The 15697-nt window shown below is 59.1% G+C and overlaps 1 protein-coding gene across 4 annotated transcripts in view; it reads right to left on the minus strand.

Moving 5' to 3' along the window:
- Positions 1–15697, minus strand: part of RARA (retinoic acid receptor alpha) — a 44057-nt gene that overhangs the window by 20865 nt on the left and 7495 nt on the right. The window contains exons 1-2 of one of the 4 annotated variants that reach the window (XM_081805023.1): positions 13531–13734; positions 810–1352 (exon numbers count right to left, since the gene is read on the minus strand). In XM_081805023.1, coding sequence (XP_081661149.1) covers positions 810–987 — 178 coding nt within the window. In that variant the 5' untranslated portion in view covers positions 988–1352; positions 13531–13734. Of the gene's footprint in view, positions 1–809; positions 1353–1598; positions 1618–1954; positions 2100–13530; positions 13735–15697 lie in introns of those variants that run through there. The other 3 variants (XM_081805025.1, XM_081805026.1, XM_081805024.1) reach the window with 3 other exon arrangements.

Raw genomic sequence — 15697 nt, forward strand, 5'->3', positions numbered from 1 at the left:
GCACACCCCTCCCCAAGCCCTGGCCTGGTGCCCAGCCGGGCCCTGGGGGCCAGAGTTACTGTAAGCGGCCTGGCAGGCCTGAGGCCTGGACTCTGCCAGCTGGCCATAGCTGCTGCCGCCTCCCACTACCTGGCTCAGCCAGCTGGGGAAGGGTACTGAGACCCCCGTCCAGCCGACAGGCGACACCCGTGGCAGAGGGTGGAGCCCCAGAGAAAACACGGGCCCTGCCAAGAGCATGCAGGCGCACACAGCCGGAGTCCAGGCCCAGCGCCCCCTCCTGGGCCACAGGCCCCAGCCACCGGCAACTGTGGGAGGAGTTGGCAGGGGGAGAGGAGGGGGGGGGCTCCAGCCGGCCAGGCAGCCTGCTCCTTCAAGCCCTTTCCCTCAGAGGCACTGGCTGGGGTGGGGCGGAGGTGGGGTGCCACCCTCACTAGAGTTGCCATTTCCACCAAATGTCAAGAGGTTTGTTTACCAGCCTCCGGCCTCTGTGTCCAGCCCTTGGAGCTATTTATAAGGCCCTCCACAGCACAGCGCAGGAGAGGGGCGCCAGGAGCCCCGAGGAACAGCTCTCCCTCTGCCACCCCCGACGTCAAACGCGACCACTGTGATCAGCCTACAAGCCCTTGACATCCTTGACACCCCCCCAACACACACACACACACACACACACACACACACACACACACGATGGTCCTCCTCATCTGGAGAAGATGTGGCCTGCAGAGGAACAGATGTGCCCAGAGGCCAAGCCCCGAGGCCTGCTGCCCTCCACAGTCCCCTCCCACCGAGCCTCCCGCCACCCCACTTACTGGCTGGGGATGGCGTGCTATAGCCGCTAACTGGAAGCTGGTGCTGAAGAGTGGTCAGAGTGCCTGGCGGTGAGAGTCCACCCAGCATAGGCGGGAAGAAGAAGGCGTAGGGGGGCACCGGGTACCCATTGAGGTGCCCTCCCCCAGGTGTTGGGCAGGAGCTGCTGTTGCTGGCCATGCCAAGCAGCCACAGTCAGAAGGGTAAGCAGGCAGTCTGGCAGGAGGCTCTGGCGGGCTTCAGGCTGCCCCTCCTCGGGGCATGGGGCCTGGGCCCAGAGGGGGTTTGGGTGGTCAGCCCACCCCCCCTTCTGTCCCGGAGCTGCTGTCCAAGGCCAGCAGGCTAATCTCAGCCTCCTGGATCCGCCACTCTAGCTGGGGGCCGGGTGGGTTGGGGGACGACCCAAGAGCTGGTCCTTTGGTCAAGCAGTTCTGTAATCTGTCACTTTTCGAGGCAGGTCCGGAGCTGGCCTTCGGGACACCGAAGAGGATGCCTCTCCTAGATGGGCCCTGGCTAGGCTGCTGGGGGAGCCATGTCCTGTGGCACTGCAGAAAAAGAAAAGACAGGTGAGTGGGCACCAAGGAGCGGGTACACGGGCATTCCCCGTGGAGCTCCCCAACCTGGGCGGCCGGAGATTTTCCCGTGGCACCCGGCTGAGCAGACAGCTGGCACCATGCCTGGCTGGCAGAGACAGCCTGGGAGCAGGGCCCAGACACTGCTGGGGGTGGCAGGCTAGCACAGCCCGGCTGGGGAGACGAGGAGAGGGCCCAGAGCCACAAAGGGCCTCTCACCCACAGTCCTGAGGGGAAAGGTCAGGGTCTGCCACCCCAGAGGATCCTTGTAGCAGAGGCAGGCTGCTGGCCCTCCTCCCCGCAGTGTGGGTTACCTGAGGTCAAGATGCAAAGAACCAAGTGCTTGAGGGGAGGAGGAGGGAGGGGGAGGAAAAGCCGCTTCCCTAAAGCATTGGCACTTCTCAGAAAAATGACTCTTAGGCCAGGTGGCCCTTCTTACACCACTTCCCCCCAAAATCCAAGCCCCAGCACCCCAAATGGGTTTGTCCCACAGGCCCAGGGAGGAGGCCCGCTGCCATACACACAAATGGGGAAATGGGAACCCAGGACTCCTGGTTGTCACCTCCGATGCTTACCAGCATAATGGGCCACCGGTGGGCAGGGCGTCAGGAGGGCAGGGACTGCCCAGGGTGGAAGCCTCCTACCCCCAGGGAATGAAGGGGTAGGGGGCACTGATGAACTCAAAGTTCACCCACATAGGGGCGCCTGGGGGGCTCAGTCGGTTAAGCGTCTGCCTTGGGCTCAGGTCATGATCTCAGGGTCCTGGGATCGAGCCCCACGTCAGGCTCCCTGCTCATCGGGGAGCCTGCTTCTTCCTCTGCCCCTCCCCCAGCTTGTGCTTTCTCTCTCTCTCTCTCTCTCTCAAATAAATAAAAATCTTTAAAAAGAAAAAAAAGTTCACCCACACACTCTGTCTGCAGAAGCCACATCCCTGGACGGGGTGGGAGGTGGGCACAAGATGAAGGACCAGATGCCCCCCTCCAACAGTGTGAACACAGATCCATACCCTGTTTGAACAGCTGGGACCAGAGGACATGCACTGATAACACCACGGGACAGAGAGAGACAGAGATGAACCCAGAGATCCCAGGACACAGTGAGACAGGCAGCAGTGAGAGCAGAGAGAGCAGGAAAAAGAGAAGCATCCATCCACAAGAGGATGCTTCAAATCAAATCCACTTGGGGTATAGGATATCCATACACAAATACATGTGCGTGGATATATTTATATATGAATACATAATCACATATATATGACATGTATACGGCATTATATATATGTGAAAAACCTTTATGAAAAACCGAAACAAAAGAGACAGACAAAAAGAAACACAGCCATTTAAAACCACAATGAGGGGCGCCTGGGTGGCTCAGTCGTTAAGCGGCTGCCTTCGGCTCGGGTCATGATCCCAGGGTCCTGGGATCGAGCCCCGCATCGGGCTCCCTGCTCAGCAGAGAGCCTGCTTCTCCCTTTCCCTCTGCCTGCCGCTCTGCCTACTTGTGCTATCTGTCTGTCAAATAAATAAATTTTTTTAAAAATCTAAAAAAATTAAAATAAAAATAAATAAATAAATAAAACCACAGTGAGATACCACTTCATATCCACTAAGGTGGCTGTAATCCAAAAGACTAATAACAAGTGTTGGCGAGGATGTGGAGAAATTGGAACCCTCATCCATGGCTAGAGGGAATATAAAATAGGCCAACTGTTTTGGGCAACAGTGTGGCAGTTCCTCAAAAAGTTAAACAGTTACCCTATGATCCAGCCTGTTCCCTTCCTAGGTATCTACCCAAGAGATATGAAAACAAGTTCACACAAAAACTTGTACACGGATGTTCATACCAGTGTTACTCATAATGGCCAAAAAGTAGAACCAACCCAAATGTCGATCAACTAATGGATAAATAGAATGTTGAGCAGCCATATGGAAGCTTATTCTGTCATAGAAAGGAATGAAGTGCCGATATATACTACTACAACATGGATACACCTTAAAGACCTTACGCTAGTTCTAGAAGGCCACATACTGATAATTCCATTTATATGAAATGTCCAGAGTAGGCAAATCTATAAAGACAGAGAGTAGGCTGCGGTTACCAGGGGCTAGGAGGTGGGTCTGAGGGAAATGGGAGGTGACAGCTGATAGCTATGGGGGCTCTTTTGGAGTGCTGACAATTTTCTAAAATGGATCGTGGGAACAGCCACACAGGCCGTGAGTATACGAAAACCACCGAATTGTACACTTTAATGGGTGAATTTTATGGTATTTGAATTACATCTCAATAAAGCTGTTAAAAAGAAGAAAGGAGAGGGGCGCCTGGGTGGCTCAGATGGTTAAGCGTCTGCCTTCGGCTCAGGTCATGATCCCAGGGTCCTGGGATCTAGTCCCGCATCGGGCTCCCTGCTAGGCGGGGAGCCTGCTTCTCCCTCTGCCTCTGCCTCTGCCTCTCTCTCTCTGACTCTCATGAATAAATAAATAAAAAAGAAAGAAGAAGAAGAAATGAGGGATGCCTGGCTGGCTCCATCAGTAGAGCATGCAACTCTTGATGTCGGGGTCAGGAGTTTGAGCCCCATGTTGGGGGTAGAGTTTACTTAAAAATAAAAAAATAAATATAAAAAAAGAAGAAAGGAAGGGAAAAGGAAAGAGAAAAAAGGAAAAAATAGGGCCCTGAAGACCCAAACTAAGGACTGCCTCCATGTCCAACCCCTAATCCTCCCCCTCCCCCTCCCAAGCTCAGGCCGTACCAGGTCCTAAGCACCAGGCTCCAGGCTCCAACCTGGAGTCCAGGGTATGTGCACACGGCCAGCGTTGGGCCAAGCACCATGCCCGGGATGGAGGAGTTCCTGCCAAGGCCACTGTGACAAGGCCAGGACTTCTGCGCCCAGCTGGGCCAGGCTGAGGGAGGGGGAGGCGGGGACAGGTACTTGCTAGGGAGGGGGCAGCTCCCCCAGGAGTGAAATCTGGACCTTGTTAATGACCATGATTTTTACTGGTACTAATTATGACAACCATAAGGCCTCTCTCCTTACTCCTGAATGAGGTGCCCCCTTCCCTCCCCAGGCCCCTGCTGATTCCCTCCCAGGCTGAGAAGGCTGACGTCGGAGGAACAGGGGCCCCACCCATTGGGCCAGCTGCCACCCCAGCCCCCCACACCCCTGTGGGGCCCCACACAACGGGAACTCTCGAGCTGAGGGAGCCAGGCAAGGGAAGGAGGGGTTGGCTGAACCTCATCAGCGCTGACAGACAGACACACACACACACACACACACAGACTCTCTCTCCCTCCCTCTCTCTCTCTCTCTCTCTCTCTCTCTCAGAGACCCACACACGTAGGTCTATGGAAAGCGCGTCCGGGGGGCCAAGAGCATGTTCGTGTGCCCAGCCTGTGTGTGTGCAGCACACACGTGAGGAGAGGGAACCTGGAGATACCATCTCTCCACACCTGGGCTTCATCACACAATGAATACGTCCTGGGGCTTGTGTGCACGGCCCCAGGACACAGCTCCCCACAGACACACAACCTGGCCCTCCCACAACCAGGTTGGCCTTTGTACCTGCCTCCCTGGGGGCCCAGCCCCCAACACACACACTCAGGTGCACCCGCTGACAAATACTCACGTGGGTTCACGTCCATACAGGGGCCTGCCTCCCTGAGGAAAGGCCCAGGAGGCTGAGGCCCAAAAGCCATTCACTCCAGACCCCAGGCATCCTGACCCAGCTTTTAGGGGTGGAGGGTGGATTCAGTCAGTCCAATCTGGACCCTCTGCCTCCCACCCTTGCCTCCAGAGGAGAGAGAAATATAGCCACCTTAATGCCTCAACTCTGCCCGTGAGGAGTTAGGCATTGGACCAAGCTTCAAACCCCCCCCCACCACCACCAAATCCACACGCCAGGGAGAGACTGAAAGGCCTCCCCAAACCCATCAGAGCCTCACTATCCCTAACCCAGCTCAGCCTGCAAACTCTGGTACAGAGTTACTCAGCTCCCCGGGGAGGGCCTTGAGCCATGGGAGGAGGTAAAGGTCACAGAAATGGGCCAAGAGCCAGGCTGGTCAGGGAAGAGGGATGGGCGAGGGCAGGGACGATGGGGCAGGGGCAAAGAGCACAGGCCCTGCCTCATCCCTCCGGAGCCATGACCCTTGGGGTGGCACGTGGGCCCCAGCTCCCTGCACCCAGGGGGAGAGAAGATGCGGTCAGAGAATCAAAACCAGCACCAAAGAAAAGGAAAACAAACTACCCACATCCAACCTCCACCCTATGCCCGCCAGCTTCACTGCCCATGGGTACCCTCCCTCGAGGGAGAGAAAACCACAGGCCCATGCCTCCAGTACGCTGAGCCTCGCCTGGGCACAGGAGAAGGGACTGGGGGCTGGAGTGCCGGCCACCAGCCACACACCCAGCCCACGGTGGCGTCCCTCACTCCCAAAAGGTGCCAGGATACCTTCCCTGCTGTCAGGCGTCCCCAGCTGCCCAGTCCTTACCTCCCCAAACTCACACCCCCAGAGAAGACGAGCTGGCTGAGCCATGAAGGTGGTAGAGAGAATAAGAGGTTTGAAGGGTCAAATCTCAGCTCTGCCACTCTGGGTGACCTTATGCATGTCACTTAACCTCTCGAAGCATCTGTTTACTCACTTGTGAGCTGCTCCCCCGCAACAACTGGGGGTGTGGTTTCAGATGGACAAGTCTGGAAAGCACCGTAGCACAGCACTGGGCACACAGGAGGTGCTGGGCAATGGGCCCCTGTCCCCACACCTCTCCCCACCACCCATGCCTCCCGGGGCCACGTGTCTGCTCTCCCTTCCCTCTCCCCAGCCAGGGCTAGCGTCTGTGGACAGGCCCTGGACAGAGAATTACCCATTTTCCAGGGTCTGCTTCCCCCCAGACTGAGGAGAGGGATGTGGGTGAGGGATATTCGGGTGTGGGTGGAGGCCCAACCACAACCCTTTCTCAAATTCCCTTCTTTCATTTCACAAACCAAAAAAGGGAAACCTTTGGATTTGGGGAGGGGAGGAGGGGAGGAGGGGAGGAGGGGAAGAGAAATAGACTATTTCCTTTCCTATCCCCAGAGAAGAGGAGCCAGGGGTCCCCAGATCCCGCTGGTCCAGCCTCCCTCCTTCATTCACTCCCTCCTCTCAGCTCCCCAGGCTTCCCCTCCAACAGTGGCTCCCAAGCAACAGAAGTCAGGCAGTCCAGGAGGGGCTGACAGACGGCGATCAGGACTGGGGGGCTTAAAAGAAGGGGAGACAGGGGCTTTCCTAAGCATTCTAGACAGTCAATGAATCATAGGCAAATGACACCCAAAGCTCAGCTCAACTTGGGTGGGGGGCAAGGGGACACAGAACATGAGCCCTGGTGAAAACAAAGACCTGCCCCTTTGGACCCCCCACCCTACCAGGAGCTGGCAAGGCAGGACAGGGCGGGACGGGGCAGATTTCAAACCAGAACAGTGGGCTGGAACTATTTATAAACTTTCCAGGAAAACACACACACACACACACACACACACACACACACACAGAGCCACAATTCTCCCCTCCTCCAAGTTCTTCAGATCTTCAGCAAGGTTTGGGGAGCAGTGATGACCACTATTCCCTTTCCCTTTTCCAAAGGTTCCTCTGGCCAAGGCTTTCAGCCCTCTCATCCCCCACAAGCCCACAATCTGGCCACTCTGGTCCTCTGTTTACCTTTCGCTCACCAGGGTCCCAGCTGCAGGGGGCCAGCAAGGCCAGCCCCACTTGGAAAGAGATCAGCAGCCCAAGAGGGCCTGAGTAGGATCACCTGGACTCTGCTAGAACAGGTGCAGGGCACCTCTTCTCTACCAGACCCTTGGGACCCCAGGCCTGCCTCACTGGAGCTAGGACTTGTTTGAAAACCTGCCCCAAACCTGCACATGCCCTGAGCACATCCTCAGACGGGGTTCGGGGAAGGCTCAAGTCCAGCATCTTCCTCGGGATGCTGCCACGGCCCAAGTGCCTCCAGATGCCGCACTCAGCCCCAGAAGAGTGCGTCTGATGTCTCCTCGCTCGGCGCTCCGCCTGGCCCAAGGTTCTGCCCCAGCTACACAGGGCCACCTGACCTGCACATGCCACAGGCTCAGCAGCAACTGAATACCAAGCAGAAAGGGCAACTGGAAAAGCCCAAGCCCAGGACAGGCCAGGTTCTGGGGGGAGGAAATGCTCGTCTCTGAGGGCACAGAGGTGCCTCCAACTCCGCGTCCCCAGGGACTGCACCCCAGAGCCCCCTGGGAGCCGTGCTCAGGACCTCCGAGGCTCAGGGTGGCTGAGGCGCCACCCAGAACCCACTGGGTCTTCTTTCGGAGCAGAGAGTAGGTGAAAGGGCAGGGGGCAGCCCAGGCCTCAAGGAGAGGGAGCAACCTCCGGGGAAGGAAGAAAACAGGAAGAGGAAGAGATGAGCCTGCTGAAGCCACAGCCAGACCACAGGAGTGTGTGGACCAAACAAAGGCACCTCTGTCTGGGGGGGACCAAAGGGGCACAGACAAAGGGGACCCCCCAGCTTGGAAACCACCGTCCTTAGACCCAGCCTGGCACGGGGCTTTCCCCACCCTCACCTTGGCAACTGCCCCCTCACCACTCGTCTGCCCATCCGCCATGCAGGAAGCACAGCTCTCTCACAACGGGAGCACAGAGCAAGGGTGTGGGTGTGCGTGTGTGTGTCTACGATCCCCCCGCCCATCCCCTCAGCTCTGCCCTACCGCTGAGACTGCCAGATTCTGAACCCCACGACAGACAGTCAGCAGGACAGTGTACTATCAGTCCCCTCCCAGCACCCCTCCCTGGGGACCCAGACTGCAGGGAAGCTGGAAACGCACCCCCCCTCCTGCCTCAGGATATCCTTTTGGCTCTGACCCCAGACCAGGCCTGAGTCAGACTGTACCCCGCCCCACATACCCCCCATCCAGCGACCCCCCCCAGGAATTTCCTCCTCTACACCCGCCTACCAGTTGGGGGTTAGAACTAGGGGGAATCTCTTCTCCTCTCCATCCCTGGCTGAAAAGGGAAGCCCACGAGGGGGTGGGAAGAATGGGTCACAAAGTCTTACGGCCTTCCCCCTAAAGTACAGGGCCTGCACGCCCAGACAGAAGCTAGTACAGGCCGTGTGCAGGGGTGAGGATGGTCTGCAGACCACCACTTCCCCACCCCTGAAAACACACATGCAACCTGCCCAGGGCCCCTTCCCACTCCAGCCTGTACCCCAAGAAGTCACAGAAGCTCCCTGAGGAAGGCAGTTTCCATGAGAACACAAGATGGGAGAAGGTTCCAAAGGTAAAAGGAGATAGGGAGCCGAGAGAGGTTCCTCGAACCTCCGTGATCCATCTTTAAGGCAGCATGACCCAGGCTGGAGGGGACAGCGTCTGCACAATCGGCCAGACTCACAGTCAGCCACAGTCAGGCACAGCCAGACGCGGTCACACTCTCCCCAACATTCGGTCTAAGTAGGTGGCTACTGACTCCCTCCCACAGACAGAAGTCTGGGGGGCCCTGGGGGATCTGGGGCATCAGAGACCACACACACTCAGCCTGAAATAGCCCCCAAGGCAGGCCCCTCAAGTCCCCCCCGACAACTGTGGGTCTGGGGGGAGGAGCAGCTCCCTCCCCACAAGAACCAGGGTAGTGCCCACGGCAGCCATCTCCATGGCAACCAACAACAAACATCCCAGGAACCACAGTGGGACAGGAAGTGACAGGCACGTGACAGGAAGACATTTTTTTTTCAGCGGGGGGGGGGTTGATAATGATCGTTAGCAGCCCCTGGAGAATCAGCTGTGCCCTAAGCTTCCCCCACTCGGAGCTGGATGGGAGGGGGCCAGCCGGGAGGGTGGCCACCCCCTACCGCAGCGTGCAGCGTGCGAGGTGGGTCGCAGGGCTGACGTGCCCTCCCTCCCAGCCTGCCACTCACGGTTCTCCCCCTGGCTCCCCCTCCCCTCCACTTCCTGCCGTGACTAGAGATCAGAGAACTCCCCACCGCAGCTTCCCCTTCTCAAGTCTCGATTCCTAGGGTGGAGGTTTCACCGTGGGCCGAGGGACAGAAGGAAGGAGGGCTGGGGATCTGCGGTAGGACCCAGGGGACAGAGGCTCCGGGGGAGGGGCCGGGAGGGAGCCACTCCTAGGTAGGTGTGTACACAGAGGCACATAGCGAGTGGGTCACAGTGACACACGGGCCGGGCGCAGTGACACGCGGAGACTGCCTGACCTCAAGCAGCTCTGGGGGGAGGGGAGCAGAGCCGCTGGATCCAGCCCGTGCGCCCCACTCCAGCCCTGTCCTGAGCCTCCGGGTTCATCTCAGGCAGCTACTGGCGGCCAGACAGGCGAGATCCCAACTGTACCCAGCCCCCGCCGCCTCTCCCCTGCCTTTTGTGCTGAGGAATCCCCCCTCCCTGCTCCAAGGTGCCCGCCCAGACGAGGGCACCTTGGCGGAAGGTGGGGGGAATAGAACCTCCCTCCACCCCCCTCCCCTTCTCTGCAGATGTCCCAGACTATATTTAGCCCAAACCGGGCGGCCAGCCAGACCCAGACTCCCCACTGGTCGGGAGCTGAGCTCCCAGTTTTTATGCAATTAAAACATTAACAGAGAACCACCCCCATCCACAACCCCCATGCCCCCCAGCCCTCCCAGAGCAGCAGAGCTCAGTTAAGTTAAACAAGGCCAGCCCAGCTCTGCAGCCAGTGAAGGGGGTGGGGGGTCACTGGGCAAACCAATAAACTCATTCCTTTGCCCATCTCTCAGGCCCTGCCCCCACAGGCAGGATTGGGACATCATCCATGAGATCAGGTTGACACTTGGGGGAGCAGGCTTTCCTTGTTCCGGCCGGAAGGGAAAAGCATATCCAGAGGGTTGGGGGGGGTTGCCTGGTTGCAGAAATTCCACCTGTCATTTGTAGCCCCCTCCATGGCCGGCTCCAGTTACAGGGCTGGGGGCTGGCAACAGGTGCTGGCCAGGCTGGCAGCAGTCTAATCCCCCACCGGCTCCCCAGGGCTGACAGTGGTGCCTGGAGGTCCCGGCAGGGGCCAGGCAGGCAGGATGCTGGGTAGAAGAAGGAGGCATCACTGCCCGGCAGGTGGAGGTGGGGACAGCTCAAGGCCCTTCTGTATGACCTGGCTCAGTGGGTCTGGAGAAGGCAGGGAAACCTGCGTTCTCCAGCACCTAGTTCATTTCCCCATGATGCCAGGCAGGCGGGCTAGAGTGTGGGAGGTCTGTCTGCCTGCTTTTCCTCCTCCTCCTCTCCAAATTCCAGGAACAGGCAAGGGAGGCTCCAGTTGCGGAGAGAGAGGGAGAGCAAGCAGGCGGTCCCAGCTGGGGGTGGGGGGGGTGGGGACTGGAGCGGAGGCATGATCCAGACGAGCAAGAGACACCCACACCCGAGCCAGACGGGGGACAGACACACCGACGCTGACACATTCTCACACTTTGGGCCTGGTCCCCGCACGCCGCCCACCCTGCAGGGACACCCAGACGTTCTCAGGCAATCCTGCCAATCCCCAGAACACTCCCTGGACACACGCAGAGATCCAGGCCCTCGCCCCCACCCTCCATCCCCCTACAAACCGTGTGGGCTCTAGACAGCAGCGAGCGTGGAGAGGGGAACAGAGGGAAGAAAGACAGCAGCAGCAGAGGGGATACGCAGCCAAAGCCCTGGGAGCTGGGGTATCAGCTGCCACACTCCTTTCCCAAAACCCAGTAAGTCAAGACAACCCTGGTCGTCTTGCCAGGGACCCTGCCAGCTTCCCACAGTCCCAGAACCACTGCCACCAGAAAGGGGCGTGGGGCACTGGGCAAGTGGAGATTACCACATTCATTCGTCACAGGGATAGGATTACCTTCCCCAGATGCCCACCACCCTAGATCTCAGACACCGCTCCTAAACAGACCTCCAGAAAGGCCCAAACACACCTACCCCTCAGCCCAGCCCAGGTCCGGCCCTGCCCTGCCCCAGCCCGTGCTGCCCAAAGGACAGGGAACTGGGCACTGAGGGTCTATACTTTGGAGCAGGCCCCACCCTCATGTCGCACAGTTCTGAGAATTACCCCACTAAAAAACCTAGAGTCTGAGCAAGAAGTGGGTTGGGGGGAAAGGTTCCAGAGAGCAGAGCCAGCTTCTAAGACCAAAGGATTTAGGGAAGGGGAGCTAATTAATTAGGGTCTGGGTCAATGCCCCGAAAACAGACTTGAAGGGCCACTCAGATGGTGTCCTCTCCCCCCCACACCAGACGGGGGTGGCAGGAACCACGTCATGGCACATGTGGGTGACTGTGCCCAGCAGGGGAGGCACAGGGTGATCAGGATGGGGCTGCCCACAGCTAGCTTCCTGCCAGGCTGCCACATGGTTGGGAGTAGGAGGTGGACCAGAGAAGTGTCCGAGAATGGTAGCAGGGGCATTTAGGGTCAAAGGATGGAGATTTAGGGGTTATAGGAGGAAATGGCCTTGATTAAGCCATTCCAAGCCCAGGGTCTTCTCTGAACTGCTACTTCATCTGCACTGCCCTCACCAGTCTGGTGGGGAAATTCCTGCCTTGACCATTTCACGCATGTTCACTCACACCCTCAAAGTCCAAAGCTAAGATCCTCAGCTCCCAAGGGCCTACTGCAGTCTGACCCTAGCGACAGCTCCATCTCAGGACCAACATGGCCCAGACTCCCAAGCAAACTGATGTCCTAGCCCCTCCCAGTGCACTAAAATCTTTCATAGCCGCAAACTCCCCGACCCCCCTCCCCAATTTCCTCCAGCTCCAAATACTCTTTTTCTTGTTCTTACCCCAGACTCATCTCCACCCCCCACGGGGGAAGCCCCAAGGTGCCAAGCCACCTCCACTCCAATCTGGGGCTTCCCCGACCCAGCCTCCCCATCAAGCACAAGGCCCTGGAGAAGAGTTTGGGGCTTGAGCGCACTTTTATGGCAAGACCTGGCATCCTTACTGAATTACTTCCCTAGAACGACCCTGCCCTATGACCACTGCAGCCAGGGAAGGGGACAAGAGACATCCCTGAATCTCCCACCCAGGGAAGTGGAGGAGGGATGGTGGTCAGGAGCAAAAGTGAGGGGGAGTTAGCAGCAGAGGGTGGGGGAGTGGGGGAGTGTTCTCAGGAACAAGTCCCTCTAAGAACATATAAATACCTACAAGTGCACACAGCCCGCAGACAGAAGGCAATCTGGTAAGAGGGGAGGAAGATGACACCAGGTGAGTGTGGAGGGTACCCCATCATGCCAGCACATGGGCATCCTATCCAAGAGAGGATGGAGAGAGGCAGAGAAATCTCTCCCAAGACTGCCGGGCTTTTCCTGTCTGATTTCCATAGGAGTTGGTCCCCATCCCCAGCCTAGCACACTGGTGACCTGCCCCCCTTCCCACTGAGCAGCCTGACAATAGGGCAGTGCCCAGAGAAGGGGGGGCACAGCCAAGCTGATTTTTCCAGCGCCCCCCCTTCCACATACACATCTGGCTAGCAGCTTCCCCTCCTTGTGGGTGGCACCAGGTCCCAGACACCCTCAGCAGAGCAAAGACAACCAGTCCATTCCGTCCTCCCCACATCCCAAAAAGCTCGCACAACCCCATGGTAGCACCAGACCCACAGACCTGCCTCCCCTGACTGCATTGACTCCCGCACCCAATTCAGTCGGCTCCCCTCACTCCACGGGGGACACCAGCTGAGCGGGCCCCGCCCCCCAGCCGGCTGCTCCGGTGGGGGTGGGCCTCCGGGCTGATTCCCCCCAAACCACAGGGCAGCTCAGATAACAGGAGGGAAAGGAGGGGGCTAGTCCGTTGGGCATCCGATCTCTTCCCAAACAGGTTTGAAAGTCTTTTTGTTTTGTTTGTTTTTGAAGAGAAAAGCGAGAGAGAGTGGGAGTTCCCAGCGGCGGTTCTGCCACAGCTCGGGCGCCGGGGACACGCGCGGCAGACGGCCCCAGATGCCCCACGGCTGCGCGCGAACACTCGGGCGCAGACAGACGCACAGACCGGGCTCCCCCACCCTGGGCTCGGCGGCGGCGGGGTGGGAAGCCCAGGAAACCCCGGGTTTCCGTCGGAACCCGCCCGGCACCGGGTCCCCCGTCCGCAGCTCCTATCAGGGGCCGGCCACGGGGCCCCGAAGCCCGCGGGAGCAGGGGGCTCTCCAAAATCCCCGGGGCAGAGGTTACCTCACAGCGGGAGGAAGCAATCCGTCCAGGGAGCCCGCGGGCTCGGCGTCTGCCCTGACCCGGCGCCTCGGTGCTGCTAAGCGTCAGGGGTACGGGGTCCCGGGAGAGGAGCCGTCTGGGGGGCCGCGGCTCAGGGGCGCGGGGCGAAGGCAGCGGCCATGGCGAGTCACGTGCGGAGGCTGAAACTTTACCCGGAGCCCCAGACTGGGGGGGGGGGGGGCGGGGGCGGAGGGTACGGAGCAGGAGGGGAGGCCCTCTCCCCCCCGGCCCGCCTCCGCCCGCCCACTGACCTATCACCAGCCAGGGGCGGGCCCACAGGATCACGCCCCCCCTCCTTACCAGACCCAGGGAAGGGCGAGTCTTAAAGGAGACGTGCCTAGCAGAAGGCTGAACCGTGGGAATCTGGGAGAATTCCCTCCCTCTGCCCCAAAAGGAGACTCAGAGCGAGGAGAAGTTCTGCAGAAAGAACGGAAAGAGGGCTCCGTAGAGAAAGGACAGCAGTGTGTGGTGTCGCAATCCCTTGCCCCCAACCACACACACCCACACTCGCAGGGGCACGGATCACACACACACAACACACAGCACACACACGCCCCACACCTAAATCGGGAAGAGGGCATAATATGGAACTGAATACAGCGACTCTGGCCCTGGCTATCAAGCCCCTGGCTCCCATAGTTATAATCCTCCAGGGATCGATTGGAACTGAGAGCTGTGCGACCTTGAATAAGTCGCTTCCTTTCTCTGAATCTTAATTTTCTCATCTGCAAAAAAGGAAGTGCAAGAGTAGGTAGACCTCCCTCGAGTAATAACTGCTCTCCTCTTCCCCCAAACACCTCTCCAGCTGTCGCAGGAACTCGGTCCCAACCCAATCCCCAGCATCTCCCCGCCAAGTACCCTTCCCCCGAAAGGGCTGTGGCCCTTGGAGCTTCCAAGAGGCTAGCAGGGGGCGCTCAGGAGCACCCCTCCATATCAGAGGACTCTCAGACTCCAGCTTCTCTCTCCTGGCCCAGGCTGGAGGAGCCAGGAAAGCTCACGTTCTGGTTTTAGGGGGGACAGGATCTGAATCACTCTCCATCTGCAGAGACCCCAGTCCCCAACACAGCCACAGGCAGCCTCCCAGCCTGCCGCTCCGTTTGGAGGGATCACGTCCCCACCTCTAGCAGCCTACTGGGGGATGAAAGCAGAATCACTAAGGGACAACCCCCGCTTCCCTGGTCAGAGAAGTGGCCACAAGTGCCCCCACAGGACTTCCCACTGGAAGGGGAAGTGTCACACTCCCAGGCCTCCACCCCAGTGAGGAGACTCTCAGGCTGACCCGGCTGGCAGAGCTCTCAAAGCCACCGGCCCGACGGGGCCCCCGCTGTACAGACTAGGAACCGGCGGTCGGAGGTCGGGAGCGGACGCGGGGTTCTGCTCGCCATCGCACTGACTGCACGGCTGGGGGGAGAACTGAGGTATCTGATTGCCTCCCTCCAGCTTTAGCCCCCCAGCCTTGGTAAGGTAGGACACGCCGGGTCGGCGGGATGCTCTGCTCTGAGGTTCCGCACCGGGGAAGGGTGCCCGGGCAAGCGCTTCTCCAAGCCCCTGCCCGCCCTCCAGGCCCGACTGTCTCTCGCTCTCGTCTGGATTTCCGTCCACCGGTGCGAACCGCCCGCCCAGCCCCTCCCGTCCTGTCCCGTCCAGATCCATCCGCAAACATGCGCTCAGCGGGCAGGAATGCGCCAATGGCTCCCAGATGTGGACGCCGACGCTTAACCCCTTCCCCCCCAGCGCCCCCCCGCCCCCACCAAGCCTTCCAGCCTGAGCCTAACCAGCAGCAGGGGGCGTCACCGGGGGTGAGAGACCAGCCTGGGAGGGGGCTCAGCGCCAGCCACCCCTAGCCCGCGCAGGCTCTTCCTGCCCCAGATTCTACCAGTATCCCTTCCAGCTAAGGCTAGAGGGGAAGGACCATGAACACAAAAACGCAAGTATGCATAAACACAGGTACGCTGCCTCCCGCGAAGGGCAGCCTTCCCATACACCCACCAGCACATAGTCATGTACACCCGTGCACACCGAGATTCAGAGGTGTAAACGCACATGCAGGACACCCATATGTGCACACCCATGTGCACCCTCAGAGCACACATCTGTGCACCCCCACATGCACACGCAGGACACACGT

The sequence above is a fragment of the Leptonychotes weddellii genome, chromosome 15 (genome assembly GCF_054177405.1).
Source record: "Leptonychotes weddellii isolate Sample4059 chromosome 15, ASM5417740v2, whole genome shotgun sequence".
NCBI classification, from domain to species: Eukaryota; Metazoa; Chordata; class Mammalia; order Carnivora; family Phocidae; genus Leptonychotes; species Leptonychotes weddellii.